Consider the following 16,066-nt stretch of genomic DNA (forward strand, 5'->3'; position numbering starts at 1 on the left):
AGGGGCTCTGCAGGGGTGGGCTGAGTTGAGGAAGCCAAGGATCCAGGGTATCGGGTGACCAGGAGGTTTTATAACAGCAGCATGGATGCCTTGGGGTATGAACTTTGACCCGCAGTGCCCCTGAGGCTGCTACAATCTCAACAGGCCAACTCTTGCTCCTGGCCTGCAGCTCCTTGAGAATGGCACGAAGGTGGGATGGGGCCCTGAATCTCGATCCTGAACTCTTTCTCCCCACCCTCTTTACCCTCAACCTTCTGGTCTGCTTATCATGGCTTTTAGTCCCGTGTGCTTTTATTTGCAGGTTTCTGATAGCTACAACGTGTTCTGTAGAATGCCGGAGTCTTGAAAATGTTGTTTGGCAAAAAAAACCCCAAAAACAAAAACAACTTTTCATGGTGAAAGAATTCTTCCTGTAAAAATCGTTCTGGGTGAATTCTGGTAAGCTGAGGGAAAGGAAAGCAGAACTTCTCAGAGCCTTTAATATGCTAATGTGCACTGTAACTTCCTAAGAGCAGTTAGGTGACCACAGTTCTTCCAGACACACTTGGGGACACACTGATGCAGACTCCAGTGGTGTGCCTGCTGTGAGCAAATGACACAAGTCCCAGGCCCCTGCTGATGGTCAAACTGCTTCGCAGATGGGTCCAGCCGACTGTCACTCCCTCAGAGACCCCGTGGAGCATCTGGCTCCTTCCCAGGGTTGGGTAACTTGGGGTATAGTGGAGGAAGATTCAGGAGTCCCGAAAGGCCTAAGAGCAGAGAGCAAAGATGGCTCCAGCCTGGGCTGGTGACTGAGGGGGTGAGTGGGTGGGAAGGTCTCCAGCCTTCTCTGCTCTATGATTATGGCAATTTGTTTCTCCAGGAGGTCATTTGTGGTAGGAAACAGAGCCCAGAAATTAAACTAAATATATCCAGTCCCCAGAAGAGTGGAGACAGCAGCGGCACCTGACTGGGGGGTTGGGGGGGGGCAGAGATACTCAGGTTGGGATGTCATTGTACACGGCTGAATTTCAAGGGTTGGGAGGAAAATGGTTTGAGTCCCCAAGGCCCAGCCTGGGTGGAAAGGCAGAGGCACAGGTTTGAGTTTTTGGGAAGGGGTCCCATTCCTTCCCATCATGCCTCCCTCTGTTGTCGCCCCTCCCACCAGGTACCTAACTGCTCACCAGTGCTCAGCCCTTCTCTGCTTCTTCAAGGTTCCTCCCCTGGGCCCCCAAACCCATAAAGCTTTACAAGCTCTGTCTTCTCGAGTTCCAAAATGAACCTTCTCCCTTCTCTCTGGGGAAACGCCTACTGCCTCCAGGTGCCTGTTAGGAGGTAAAAGGGCCCAAACCTAATTTGCACTACAGTGATGAGGACTGATAGAGCCATGTAACAACAATTTGAAAGGACTCCATTCAATTTCTTAGCCAAAGGGTCTTTAGCGATCTCCTCATGTGCTTTTTGTGATTTTGTTGAAGGCCAAAGGAAATCTTAGGTTTCAACACGTGAAACAAATCAATATACAGGAGCTCTGGGCGAGACAGCAGAGCCTCTTTTTCAGCTGACTTTGGAACAATGGCTGTAAAGCACTGATAACACGCCTCATTCTCAAGGAAACTCAGGCTCAGATAAGGGAAGTGACTTGTCTAAGGTCACAGGGCCAGACAGTGGCAAAGCTGGGATTTGTCCCCAGGTCTCCTGACCTCTAGCCAATGCTCTAGTCCCTGCCCTGTAACACCTGGGTATTCATGTCAGACTGCATTCCTGCAGCCAGCTCCAGGCACAGTTCCCACCAGCTCCGCCATCTTGGTCACAGAAGCAACTATCATCACACCTGCTGCACTTAGCCATCCTTCCCTATGTCTTTCACTTCTCAGGAGCTTTCCTCTGCCCTGCTTAATGCTTGAAGTCACCACCCCTTTCCTACAGCTGCTCATTTTTTTTCTTAATTTTTCATTGCTGTTGAGAACAAAAGCAAAAGAAAGGCAGAGCCACACTTCAGATTTTGCTCACTGCATGGTTTCATTTTTAATTAAATAAGTCAAGTAAGCCATCAAGTGATGGTTCACATTCTGTTCCACAAAGCAGACCCTGACCGGCGGTGGCCCCTGCATTTCCAGGAGATGGCAGATTGCAGCCATGGCAAGGATACCTGGGACATTCGATGGCAAGAGGGGCTGGGGGCAACGTGGCCGAGCAGGAGGAGCTGCAGGCTACACATACACACGTGTGGACACATATGTACACACATGGCCACACGTGGCTGCGAAGGGAGAGTCCCATACCATGTGGCCACGAAACATGACACAGAGCTGAGGTCTTGGTAAAAAGAAGACAGAGTCTGCGGGATCCAGGAGGGAGCAGGGGAGCCAGGCACACTTGGCTTAGAACATACAGATGAGATGGAAACTTCTGGGGTGCCCAATGGTAGAGGAAGCCCAATGGTAGAGGAAGCAGGGTATTTTCCCAAATAAAATATCTGGTCTACATTATGAGCTGGGCCCATGGGGCTGGCACTGCGTCCGTATCCCTGGAAACACACAACTCATTCGTCCCCGGGCACAGTCCTGGAATGACAAAGGATATGAGACCAAAGGATTTCCAAGCTCTTAAGGCATCTGAATTTGCCAATTCCGCTTCCTCCTTTTGAGGTAAAGGGCAGCTTCCACTATTCCTGAAACTGTGGGCAGCCAAGAGGCAATGCGGTGGCATTCAGGAAGTGTCCAGGAAGCCTTCTGCCTCTCATCCAGCTGGACCATGTCCTGGCAATCTCCACGAGCAAACCCACCCACCTGGGACCCTGGGAGTTCAGCAGATGCCCTTCCACTTTGTGCAGATCGGCAAGACCTACTTGGCTTCTGCAGATGCGTTTCCCCATGCCCACCCCCTTCTCTTCCTGCCCCCGAAATCCATCCCTTCAGGACCTGCCTTTGCTTTCAGCCTGGGGGATGGGAGCAAGGGACCGCCTCAGGGACGCGGCCATCTGCTCTTCTGCTCCTATCCTTCATAATCCAGGGCTTAGCAAGGGGCAGGCCCCGCAGTCAATTAAAACAGGCCCTAATGTGGGAAAAGACCACCAGGGCTGAGAGACCTCTGGGATCAGGACCAGACTATCTGATGCTTACCTCTCCAGGCCAAGTGCCCATCTCCCGGGACAGGGATCCCCTGACTTCCTGCTGGGCCTTGCTCCATCATCAGATAGGACAGAGGTGGTGGGGAAAGATGCCATTGTAATGGCTTGGGTGGGCCCTCTGCTCTCAGGGGTCCTGGCAGCAGCTGCCCCGTTAGACCAGCCCCTGGCTGAGGGTGCTCCCAAGCAGGGCATAAATCTTCACTAAACATTTTCTTCCTATTCATCAAGTTATTTATTTTCAAGTGTATGTATCACATAAAGGGACCAAAGACTAGATTTTGTTCATGTCCCTCAACCTTAGTAAGAACTTCTGATAACCTGCAGCGGTGGGAGTGGGGGTGGGGGGGAATGCCACAGAGCTGCGAATCTGCTTCTTTTTTCCTCTCTGTGGGGACTCAGGAACCCTGCTCCCCATGGACTGCTCCCAAAGACCCCCACCCCCAACCTGGTGCCCTTATTCCCTCCAAGGTTTACAAACGAGGCCAGAGGAGAAGCCAGGAATAGGCAGCCGCAGTGACAGCCTGTGGGTGTTAGACACTGCCCTGTCTCACTAAGGCCTGGAATGTTCTGAACTATTTATATAGGCCAGGCTAAAGAGGTCTTCATCAGGAAAAAGAAAATGAGTCAACATTCATTGCTGAATGGGCCTCTTGTTCCGGAGAAGCCGGCAGCCCCAGAGGTGAGGCCTCAGTTGCTCCCTCCGTCTGCAGGCAGGTGGACGCTGAGCGGGGAAAGGCTGCCGCTAGAGCCAGCAAGAGCAGAGAAGCCGGGGCTGGCCTCGCCGGAAGAGGAGGCACTCGCCCCAGATGGACCACCTTCCTCGTCCCAGCTGCCTGCTGAAAACCCCAAATACATACCCCCAACTAGGTCCCCCAGAGTGTAAAGTCAGTAGTCGCCCCCACCCTGTCCTTCCCCAAACCCCGAGGGTTCCCGGAGCGCTGCTGAGGGCTCTCTCTCGAGCTGTGTCCTGTTTCAGACACCAGGAAGGGAATACAGCAGAAAGAGCCTCCAATGTTGCATCTTCCAAACTACAAGGAAAAAACCAAGGTACCTCCTTAAACAACACCCTGGGGCCAGTGCAACCCCCCTGCCCTGGGGGTGACTCTTCTCTGGTATTCTGAATCGTCTTCTTCAAGTGCCCTTGTGTGTATGGTGCGAGTCAACGGTTTCTATTACTGTTTCGTCTTCCTTGATTTGGGTACAGCTTTGAGTCCCTGCAAATAATAAGGTATTTTATGTCTCTTCTTTGTCACAAAATAAATAAATTAAGTCAACTTGCAGCGTACAAATTGTGAGTGTCCTGAGAAGTCCCAAAGGTCCATTCTCGGCACTGTCCTCAGAGCTCCGGGGGTGGAGACCTTGGCCCCAGAAACACATGAAAGAAGGAAGGAAGGAAGGAAGGAAGGAAGGAAGGAAGGAAGGAAGGAAGGAAGGAAGGAAGGAAGAAGTTTGCTGTCCACACCAGGGGGGGCCCCAAGAAGAGCCCCAGATGGAGGTGCCTGCCTCTATCCCTGCCCCAGCCCCCACCAACCACAGGTGGGGAACAGTGCAGGGAACAGGGTGGGGGTGGGGAGGAACAGCCAGCACTTCTGTGCTTGCCAGAAACATCCTGGTCCCCCTCTGCCCCAGGGTCAAGTTTTCAGGGCTGGAGTCCCTTTGGACCCCAAATTCGAGCCAGCTCCCTGCACAACTTGTTTCTGGGACTGGAAAGCCAAGACCGGAGACCTCCTTGAATGGCTGCAGTCCATGGTGTCGGAGACCCAGCAGCTTCAAGCGGTGATTAGCACAGACCCCACAAAATGGCTGCGGTCCTCACCATCTCAACCAGCAGCTTCTGGCCAGGACACACTCCCCGTGGCGGCACCAGCTGGACTCAGATCCTCTAGTTCCCTTGTGTCCGTATTACTCAGACCGAAACTCAGCCCTCTGGTTTGACAACAGGACAGATCCGACAGAGAAGTTGTCCAGGAAATCAGAAACAGCCCTAGTGAACTCGTGCAGCTCTTCAAGCTCTGAAGGGGACTGAGTTCTGCTCCCCAGTTTGGGGACATTTGCTGCTTGGCCACAGGCCCCTGATTCCCCCAGGAAAGGCATTTGGACCTGGAAGAGATGTTCAAATCTGGCCTCATCTCGGGGAGAGGGCGAGAGCTGATTTATGTTGCTTCTGGACACACAGCAAAGAACGCTGGTGGTTTCTGAGACTCATTCCACACGGGGCTCAAACAGTAAAGCCCGCGGGGCACTGCAGGCTGCCATGTGGCCACCTAGGCTCTGATCCTTCCTCCTCCTCCTCTCCCTCCAGCAGGAGCCAGAGTGCTCCCTGCTGGTCCTCCCAGCCTCCTCACGCCCGGATTGCTTCCGAGCTGCACTCCTGCAGAAAGAAAATAAAAAATGTAGCCACAAAACAAGATACGAAACTATAAATAACTTTTCTTTTTAAAAACCCAAATAAAACACCCAGCCTAACCCAAGTTGAGCAACACTCTTCCCAGAGCCCTAAAAGTTGGAATTCCAGACACTAACCACGTAACCATGGTGACCAACCATGAGGCCGACCTCTGTCCCCTGTCTTCTCAGGGGAGGGGGTATCCTGATGTGACTTCTCCCCCAGGAGCACTCTGCACTCTCTTCTGGGCCCTGCCCCACACGAGGCCTGGCTGAAAATGGCAGGACCGGTCAGCTGCCTTTTGCCTCCGGTCAGGCCTGAGGCAGCCTTCACACATGGACATGCTCTCGGAGAGCCAGCCCAGCTGGGACCGGGCATTTGGGCTGTAGTCATGTGAGGCTTGGCCACACCATTTCAAAACATCCTGCCTGCCAGCAGGGAGGACGAACATGGGCCAGAGGAGGTAGCCAGGAGAAACCAAGGCGGGCAGGGGCCGCAGCCTCGGCCCTTCTGTGTCTACCGTTCCGTCCCAAACCCGTGTTTCCTTCCTCATCCCCAAATAGTTTAAAAATGTAACAAAAGGCTCGTCTTTAGGTCTGTGATAGTTAAATCCTGTGGGCATAAAGCAACCGGGAAGCTTGTCTGGTCTGCGTGTGTGTGGATTGGGTTTCTACGTAGTTTGGGTCTGTGTGTGGTGTGCACAGAGGCGCTGTCTTCACACGTGTGAGTGTGTTTCACAGTTCTGTGCCGGGCTGATCTCATCAGCAGCCAGCACGGCTCTTCCATTTATGAAAATACTGAATCGTTCTTGGTTGAAAAGCCCCAACGGCCATCCTCGGACATTCTGGGCTGTTTACAGTCCCTCCCCAGGGATCCATGCGGATTCCACACTGGATTGTGTAGAAATCCAGAAACTGTAAGATGAACGCTGAGTACGCAGGAGGGCTGCTGTGACTGGTCCGTGCACACAGCCCCTTCTGGTTCAACACTGGGACTCTGACCCACAGGGTCTGCAGGCACTTAGGCGTGTTCCCTGTGTGTGTGTGTGTGTGTGTGTGTGCGTGTGTGTGTGTGTGTGAGAGAGAGAGAGAGAGAGAGAGAAAGGCTTGTCAATAGTTCTGGGCCTGTGTGGGCCTGCTCAGGAGACCGCAGCCCCTTCGGTCCGGGACTGGCCACGGGACAGGCGCTGTCTGGCTCTCGGTGAGAGACCCCAGGCCCCAGGCTGGGGTGGGGGGGAGCTAGCTGGCGGGGGGCGCCTACTGCTACGGGAGGGCTGCCTGCTCCGCGAGAGGCCGCCCGCCCGCCCCCCCTCCGCGGGAGCCACCATCGCACCCTCGGCCGGGGTGGGGGGCGAGGAAGGTAAGGGTGGGCCTTCCACAAGGAGGGGTGCGCGCGGGCCCCGGGCCGCCTACGTGACCCAGAAGGTTCCGCGCTCCTCCAGCAGGCTGACGGAGCGGTTGGTGAGGGAGGCGGCGTCCCGCGCCAGCCGGTAGCCGAACAGGTGCATGGCGGGCCCACAGGCGGCCTGCACCACCTGCGCCAGCTTGAAGGGCATGCTGAAGCGCCACTTCTCGAACTGCTCCGAGGAGTTCTTCTGCGTGGAGTAGATGCCGCTGCCGTCCTGCGCCGCCTGCGTGTTCCTCTGGATCCAGTCCTCCACCTGCGCCGTCAGGGGGATGCCGGCGAAGCGGTACATCTCCCGCGCCTTGCGCAGCGGCCAGCGCGCCACGTCCTCGTAGCGCACCAGCATGTAGCGGCCGCGCAGCCAGGCGGGCTGCCGCAGGCCCAGCTCGGCCGACAGCCGGATGCTCTCGCAGTTGCCCCGCAGCCGCTGCACCTCGTCCTCGCCCAGCCGCGCCTGGCCCTCGGCCAGCCACTTTTTCCAGCCCTCGTACTTGCCCGCGAAGGCCACCATGCGGGAGGCCAGCACGGCCCGCGGGTCCCGCACCAGCTGGATGACGCGCAGGTCCAGCCGGGGGTCCTCGGCCAGCGGCTGCAGGAACTCCAGCTGCCGGATGCGCACGGCCTTGAGGGCCATGTGCTCCTTGCGGCGGCAAGCCTCGGCGGCCAGCGTCACGTTGAGGGGCCCGCAGCGGCGGTTCTTGCAGTGGTACTTCTCGAAGACCTTCTTGACGAAGGGCGTGCACACGGGCTCCTCGCACAGCGAGCGGCTGGAGCCGCGGCGGAACATGAACTGGGTCAGGTGGTCCTCGGGCAGGGGGCTGATGAAGTGCTCCAGCACGTACAGGTCGCACAGGAACAGCTGCTTGAGCACGTCGCGGTAGACCAGGGCCGAGCCCGCGGCGTTGGCGCCTCCCGCCTCGAAGGACACCGTGCGCTCGATGTGCCACAGTGGCTCGAAGAGGTAGAAGATGTTGCCCTGCTGGTTGAAGAACTCGCCCACGAACGAGGAGCCGGTGCGGGTGGTGGCCATGAGGAGCACGTGGCGCCGAGGCTGCGCCCCGGGGGGTGGCGGTGGCTCCCCTTCCCCGGCCTCCGCCCGGGCCTCCGCCTCGGCCTCCCCTGCTGGCTCTACACCCAGCTGCAGACTGAGGTTTCGCAGGCGGCCCTGCAGCTGGGTGAAGGCTGAATCGAGCTCACTCAGGGACAAGAGAGACGCATTGTCGGCCAAGATCAGGGCTGGGTCGGTGCCGTTGGCATCTACCAGGGGCTGTGGGATCTGCTTCAGCTTGTCTGACACCCTAGGAGGACAAAGGGAAATCGGAGTCAGTGAGTGACTGGGGACTCCATCCCTTGTGCACCCCTAAGCAGCCTCCTGGGCTGATCACCCAGAACCTGTGGTAGCTGGGTTTCCCCGGAAGCTGATTTTGAGGCAAGGATTTGAGTGTTAAGTAGTGTATTTGGGACATAGTCACAGGAAGAACTGGTAGAGAGGTGGGGTGGGGAGACAAAGAGGTCTGTAAAGGGTGAGCGGGGTGTCCCTGTGGGCAAACCAATCCCCCTGGGGCATCCTGGGAGACAGTGTAGAACACACCAAAGGATTCTCTTTCCCAAGGTATGTGAAGCCCCAGCTGGCCTTGGCTGAGGGCTGCTTCCAGAGGCATTTACTCTCTGTATTTTCTGGTTTCCTAGTGTGCAAGTAGAGAGAAAGCTCTCTGGTGGAGAGTTGCACACTCCTGGATTTTAGCAGTATACAACCTGGACAGCTGCACATGGCAGCCCTGCCCACCAGGGTATATATACCAGGACCCTGCCTTTCCATGGGCTCACCCTCATCCATGGCTTTGGGCCGATATAGTAGATGTGCTGTTAATGTGAGGCATCATCCTATTCAAGAAGTAAATTAATAATAATAGCCATGGTCAGCAAGTACTGGATACTGCATGCCACGGACTGAGCTAAATGTTTTATATTTCCTAATTTATTCTTTTTATAAGGAAAATCCCATCGTTAGCCGTATTTTACAGAAGAGGAACTTAAGACACAGAAAAGTGAATTTGCCCAAGTTGTCACAGCTAGAAAGAGCCAGAATCAGGATTCCAGCCCAGGCTGCCAAGTGTCATCCCTGTGCAGTCCTGGGGACATATGCAGGACCACTGCCAGAGCCCAGGAGGAGCCTCGTTGAAGGAATGCCTTTGTAGGTCCACAAAGAGCCCTGTAGCTACCTCTCTGCCCCACCCACCCCTCCCTGATAAGGAGGACTGGCGCTCGCATCCCTTACCTTGAGATGATTTTATTTTCCTTTTCAATGAAGACAAAAACCACCACTACGAAAGCCAGGAAAAGGGCATATTTGCTCCTCATCCTCAGGCTGTGCAGAAAGTCCCGGCAGTCCTGGGGTAGAGCGAGTCCCTTCTCCATGGGGAAGGGTGGGGCCACGGGCACTCAGCTCAGAAGCATCACTCAGGACCGGGCTCGTCGTCTTCAGGTGGGGGACACCCTCGTCCTGGGAAGAGACCAGTGGTCAGGACACCCTTGTCTGGAGATGAGGAATGAAGAGTTTTCCCACCCAACTTTTGAGGGTTTTGGCCCTACTTAGTAGCCAGAATCCCAGACCCACTCTCCTGATGGCTGAGAGGTGAAATCAGGTCATTTAAAATGCTAATCAGCCCGTTGATTCATTCATTCCACTTTCATCAACTTACCCTTTGAACTCACATGTAACTCAAGGGCAAGTACATGGAAAAGAATGTTCCTTGCACTATAAATGTTTGCAATAGCAAAAGACTACAAATACCTAAATAAAAAATGATGGAGATGGACCTGTAGTGTTATGTGAATAACCTAATAAATATATATTAGATCCTTCACTTGGGTCCTTCCAAAATACCTCCCATGGCCTCAGGCTTCACGTCTCAACCTCCTGGAGCAGCCTCCCCCTGGCTAGGTTAGGGTTCCCCGGCCCCACCACCGTGCAAAGACTCCTATTAGCATCTGAGACTGCCATGGGGTGAGCCCACTTGTATCAATTTGTTCACCGCTGACCATCCCTTTGTGGAGTGCAGGGAGTTTGTCTCGGCCCCTTATTATCCTTTAGCACCGGGCCAGGCACACAGGAGACGTTGGAGCATGGCTGCCAAACGACAGAACGGATAAAAGAATAGAGGGTCCTCGATGGAAGAGGTGCACATTTTTCAAAGCTGGAGCAAACGCAGCACTGCCGGATGGAGCCCATTTCTTACATTTACAGTCACCATCGCACACACACCTGTCTGCATCAGGAGCCCCAGATTCCAGCACAACACCCCCCATCAAAAGTCTATCCCTTCTCCATAAGGACCGTCGTCCATGGGATACTATTTGCTCCAAGTGTGGAAAAGTCTTGTGACCTGGTGCAGTGCACCCAGGATCCTCTCTCTTTCTGGAAAAGATGGATTTTCCCACGGGAAGCAGCTGACATCGACATGAGGGAGGAGAAGGGCAGGAAGGCAGGTCCCAGGGTTGCACCTTCATCGCACAATGAAAGTGGCTAAAGGGATAGGCAGAACATCTGTCCTTCGGGGAAAACAGTGGGCCACGGGCTCTGCAACTCGAGGAGGCAGAGCTATAACCTTGGCAGCTCAGTGGCGGGGCCCAGCTGTGCAGGGCAGAGGGGGTGGTGAGGCTTCCTGAGTGTGGGTGGCTGAGAAGGGGCTCAGGAGGGAAGAGACCTGCAGGGCCAGCTCCAGGGCAACTGCAATATTCCTGCCCCTTCCTAATTCTTCTGGGCCTTTCCCCACATAGTCATTCAACAACTATTTCCTGAGCACCCACTCTGCACCTGTCTCTGGTCTAGGCACTGGGGACACAGAAGCGAACAAGTGGAGCTGGCCCAAGCCCTCACGGAGTTGACACTCGGGGTGGAAGGGTCAACTGGAACGATTGGGGAGCTGAGATTTATTGAGTGCTTACTCCTCTGTGCCAGGTGCCATGCTAATAAGCACTTAATTTGCATTTCCTCATCAGATCCTTACAGAAGTCCTATTAGGTAGCAACTATCCCATTTTACAGATGAGGAAACTGAGGTTGAGGGATTAAATAACTTGCCCAAGTTTCCCCCAGCAGCAGCCCTCATCATCCCTCCAAGATCTGGGTCATTCGAGCCTCTCAGTGCTCCCCAGTAGCACATATGGTTGGGCTTTCCAGCCGATGGTCTGTCTGTCTTCCCAGACTCCGAGCCCCCTGAAGTAGGGACTAGCATCTAGAACGGCACCGAGCATATACCAGCTGCCCAACAAGACACGAGTGAGCAAACAGTGAGCACAGTTCCTGGCAGGCTATCAGCAAGAGTTTGCAGAATGACGGGCAGACCCATGTTTCTCGCACCCCGTGGTGCACAAGGCTACCCAGCTCTCTGGAAGGGTGAGACTCAACGCTAAGTCTGTAGAGAAAAGGGATTGAAATCCTGACTTTCTGCCCTCCCATCTCTTGGGTAAGAGTTGTCTGTGTCTGATGATGTAAGGGAAGCAAAAGGAGCTGGGACCAGGAGTCCTGGGTTCCAGTCCTTCCTGCGTGTCTACCATGCTGTGTAACCTTGTGGGAGTGACTTAACTTCTCTGGGCCTCAGTTTCTTTATCTGTAGCATGAAAAACCTGTACATAAGGCTGCTGTGAGGAACAGTATCTGGGGCATGGTAAGTGTTCATTAACTACGAGAGGGGAGAAAAGGCAGGAGTGGGTGAGGGGAGTTGCCCTCATTGTCCTCTCCCTTCTGGGTCTTTGGTGAGATTAGAAGTTCGGCTGCCTCGATGACGAAGCTCAGCACCTTCTCCTCCCCTCCCTTGCAAGCACTGTTTCTATTTCTGAGTTGCCCTCCCAGTCCCCTCACCCCCCTGAAAAATACAGAGTTCCTAAGAACCTTCCCGGCGTTGCCCTAAAAGGAAGAAGCAATGGTGAAAACTCTCCGACAGGAAACACAAGGCAGGCTGTTGGCTCCGCCCTGTCCCAGCGGCCGCCCCTAGCTTTAGCTCTGGAAGCCCAGCGGACTGTGGGCAGGCAGGTGAGGGAGGTTTAGGGGTCCCAGGGGCAATGGGGGAGGTCCTCAGACCAGGAGGTAGGAGAGGGCCACAGGGGCCAGGAGGTCACAGGGCCACTAGGGAGGAAGATGGGGCCAAGATGGGGGTCACCTGGCAAAGCTCCCGTCAGAGGTCCTCTGTAAGAAGTGGGCCTGTGAATGTCAACACTAGTCAAACCTTGGCGCTACTCCCTCCCCAAACGCAGGGTGCACCCTTACTTAGCTCATGGGAAGAATGAAACATCGTTCCCTTCTTTTGGCAGACGCCGCCTCCCAGGGGAGTCCTCGATAGCTTTTCCCCCCTGACATCCAGCAAGTGATGTGACAGCCAAAGGAAAAGGTGGGACACCAGCCGAGGTCCCATTTCCAGGGCACCAGGGCCAATGGGGAAGAAGGCCAGAAGCACGGGCCAGCCCAGCTCTGCCTGGCCGCAGCAGGGGGTGGGACAGCTGCCCTTGGCCAGTCATCCCCAGCGCTCGGCTCTGGAGCCCTCCCCTGGAGCCCTTCCCTGACCGCCAACGTCACGCTGACCATCTCCCCTCCCCCGTGACTTCCCTTCTCAGCATCCTGCTTTGTTTCCTTCCTGGTCGGAAATGCACTGGTTTCTTGCCTAATTCAGCCACTGGCGTGTAGGTTCCATGACAGGGAGAGCTTCGTCCGTCTGTTCCACCTTTGTACTCTGTGCCCAGAATCCTCGTGCCCTACCCTGTACATACGGGGCACAGACCAGGTGTTCTAGAACACTTGTCAGATGAATGGACGAATGCCTTTTCCAAAGCGTCTGGCCTAGCGGGAGATGCTCCCTCACTCTAAGCTGATGGACACGTGAAGAAGAAAAAGCGGCTGTCCCCTAGATGAGCGAACACTGTGTGTGCTCGGAGCGTGCACTGTGGGTGTGTGCTCTGAGTATACGCCCCGAGCGAGTACTATGCGCAAAACTTCGCGCTTGGGGCTTCGCATCCGTCAGTCTCTTGAATTATCACTATCAATCGGGATGTCATTTTGAGGATGAAGAAATTAAGCCTTGGAGCTTTCAGTTCAAGCCTGTACAGTGATGCGCTAATGATGGGAGGGCAGAAACCCACCCGCGTATCCCAGACAAATCTTAGAGAGGGAATACTGAAAAGAAAGTGGGCTGGGCTAAGGCCCCAACTCAGGCACCCATCTCCCTACTTTCCTCTCCCCTCGGGGGCTTTTCTGGCCAGGCCTCCCTCCTGCCCCATGAGGGGCCTTCACTAGACAACAGTTTTCTACTTGGACGCCTCCCAGCCTGCCCCTGCGTCCCCTAACGGAAGGTGTGGTCCCAGAGTCTGCTGGGAATGGAGCTCTGATAAGGGACGGGCCCTGCCAGACATTGCATCAGGCAGCAAAACTCCACTCCCCTCACTTGCTGGGGCCCAGAGCACAGTGGGGGCTGGGCCTCAGCGGTTGTAGGCCCTGCTCCCACCCCCGTTCCATCAGAGGAAGAGCCACACCGAGAAGAGAAGCTGAGAGTGGGCAAGAGTCCAGATGGGGGGGGCTCTGTGGGAGCAGTGAAGCCCACTGTGGGAAACCCTAGACCGACACGCTATGGGCCATAGCCCGGGGGGGAGGGGTGCGAGGAGGTGCCCCAAGCATGATGCTGCCGAAGCCCATGAGGGGAAACCTTGGGAGGGTTTCTGTGAGTTGTCTCTGAGTCCCCTAGAGACTAGGACGGAGGGCGGGGCAGGGAGGAGGGACTCCAAGGCTGGGCCTGCCCCTGAGGGGGGAGGTCCCTGCTTGGGGAACGCAGAAGCCCATCCAGGGGCCTGTCCATACTGGGTTCCATTTCACATAGGCAAGGATGGCCTGGAAAGGACCAAGGCCCCCAATATCTCAGACTTAATGTCTGATGGGAGAGTAAATGCCTAGGGGCTGTTGGATGAACCAGTGAGTGAAGGAAGAAGGGAAGGATGAAGAGAGTGAGGAAGTGAATGGATGTCTGGCCGATGCTCCCCTGCGCGGCTCGGGGCCGTCCTTACTCCTCAAGCCTGCTCACATTCCAGGGCTCCAGCTTCCTCTCACAAGAACAAACCCCTCCAGGACCTCCTTATGGGCATGTGCCCAGCCTCAGCCAAGACAGAGACAGAGAAGAAGCAGCCAAAGGTAGAAGTGTATCTCACCTGAGCAGCAGCAGACATCCAAGAACTTGTAAGAAGCTCTGGGCCACTGCCACGAGGTGGACCAGGGGGCTGAGGGCCAGCCTGGTGGGGGTGGGGCTGCCACAGACTCTCAGGGTATCAGCTCCGCCTGGGACAGACCCTGGCTGCCCCTCAGCCCTGTTTTGCTCTGTGGGGATATGGGGGTACACACTCTCTAACCCCATTTGAGAGTCACTTTATCAGGGCCGGCTCAGCCCTGTGAACAAAACATCCTGTGTAAACCCCAAAGCCAACAGGCGCATGAAATACAGGGCCCCAGAGAACAGTCCCAGGCCTTCCTGTCAGCGAAGGCGCTTCCAGCACCTCTCACACTGAACCTGGGGCCCTGGGCTGGGTCGGAGCTGCCCCGCACTCTGGGCCTTGCCCAGTCAGGGCCTGCAGTGGAAGCTTGTGTCCAGGATGTCCAAAAGAAATGTGTCCTGTATACTACCCCGTGGACCATGAAAAAACATGGTTCTTGTCCTAACACTGCAGAATGTCAGGATGTGGACATTGTCTTACCTACCCTTCCTCATTTTTTATCTACAGAAATTCAGGCTCAGAGAGACCAAGGCATACAAGTGGATGCTGACAAAACTCCAACTACTATGTGGGTCTCCTGTCTCCCCGGTTAGTGATGGCCCTGCCCCCCTTTATCACTCTGACTCTCATAGCTTAGCCCACTTAAGAAGCTTCATCACAGGGACGGCAAACACACGGCACACACACCACCACTCAGCAGTGCTGCGCCTGGAGCAGACATCACTAATCAATCAATGCCCTCCCTTCAGCTGAGACTGGGATGCAGCCTCATAAACCTCACTGCAGCGCGGATCCATTAGAGTTGTCCTGTGAGATAAAACCGATTTGCCCTCCCAACTTTACAGGATCCTTACTGGCTACCAAATGCAATTCCTCCCCACCTCTTAGTCTGGCATTCTACAGTCTGACATCGCCCTGCAATGCCAGCCCAAACTCTTACATAAACCCTCCATTCAAGCACACGTGCCTTGTACGTCCATCCTCCAAGCCTTTCATTTAGCCCCTTAGGCCCCTCACTGAACAAAACACCGCAGATGGTAACTCACAGCGAAGGTTACTAAGAATAGTGAAGGCCTCAAAAATGTGCACCCCCGCCCCCAAACTGCTTTTTGCAAAGGACTGCAATAGATGTAGGGTTCTTACAGCTCCACCCTTCTCCCTCACGTGGCCTGCGCTTTCCTGAGTGAGAGTGGGGGCGGAGTTCTGGAGAGCTTAGGAAATTGCCCGAACCGCTGCCAATCTGTTCCATACCACAGCTGGCAAGATCTTTACACGGCTAATTTTATATTATTACTCACATGCCTTTATATGTTTTTATGAATAAGAGCCAAAACTTAAAAAAAACGTCTCAGGGCTTCCCCACAAAATGTTTTTTGGGTTCTGGGCAGATTTGGGCAAGCCCCCTGGAGCGCATCCTGAGTGTGAACATAGTCTGCCACGGGGATCGCAGCAGACGGCGGAGGCCAGTTGCCTAAAGAAAGCATCTGAGGGTTAATTGAAAAGATACATGGTCACATGTCAGACTGAAAGACAGCGTCTTCTGTAACCTAGTGGGCAGATAACGTCAGGGAGACCCAACGGGCAGATGGGCAAACACTTGGTGCTCATCAAGTGCTCGCACGCCCTCCGCCATCCTGGCCCGTTGAGGCACAGGACCAGGTGCACATCAGTGGGATGTGGGTGGAAGTGACGTGAGCCGCTTCAAGGCCTGGTCCTTCAAGTGACCCCACACGCTCCTCAGGCCCTCTCTTCTCTTGCTGTGGCCGCACTGGAGACCACAGGTTCCAGCTGGCTCAGTCCCGATCCCGACCTGCTGACAGGAGAGCCCCCCAACCTGCGTCAGACGTGGTGTGAGGGAAAAATAAGCCTTTGTTAGGCGAAGCCACTGAGATGTGGGGTCTGTGACTACAGCAC

At 55.1% G+C, this 16,066-nt stretch overlaps 1 protein-coding gene across 4 annotated transcripts in view; it reads right to left on the reverse strand.

Annotated features, from left to right (window-relative positions):
• Positions 1-1,976: 1,976 nt before the first annotated feature.
• CHST3 (carbohydrate sulfotransferase 3) overlaps positions 1,977-16,066 on the reverse strand; it is a 34,157-nt gene continuing 20,067 nt past the window's right edge. For 3 of the 4 annotated variants that reach the window (XM_045783386.2, XM_045783384.2, XM_045783388.2), the window contains exons 2-3: positions 9,181-9,405; positions 1,977-8,200 (exon numbers count right to left, since the gene is read on the reverse strand). In XM_045783386.2, coding sequence (XP_045639342.1) covers positions 6,907-8,200; positions 9,181-9,320 — 1,434 coding nt within the window. In that variant the 5' untranslated portion in view covers positions 9,321-9,405 and the 3' untranslated portion in view covers positions 1,977-6,906. Of the gene's footprint in view, positions 8,201-9,180; positions 9,406-12,170; positions 13,282-16,066 lie in introns of those variants that run through there. The other variant, XM_045783387.2, reaches the window with a different exon arrangement.

Source organism: Ursus americanus, chromosome 6, assembly GCF_024610735.1.
Source record: "Ursus americanus isolate L20-20 chromosome 6, mUrsAme1.1.p, whole genome shotgun sequence".
Classification (NCBI taxonomy): Eukaryota; Metazoa; Chordata; class Mammalia; order Carnivora; family Ursidae; genus Ursus; species Ursus americanus.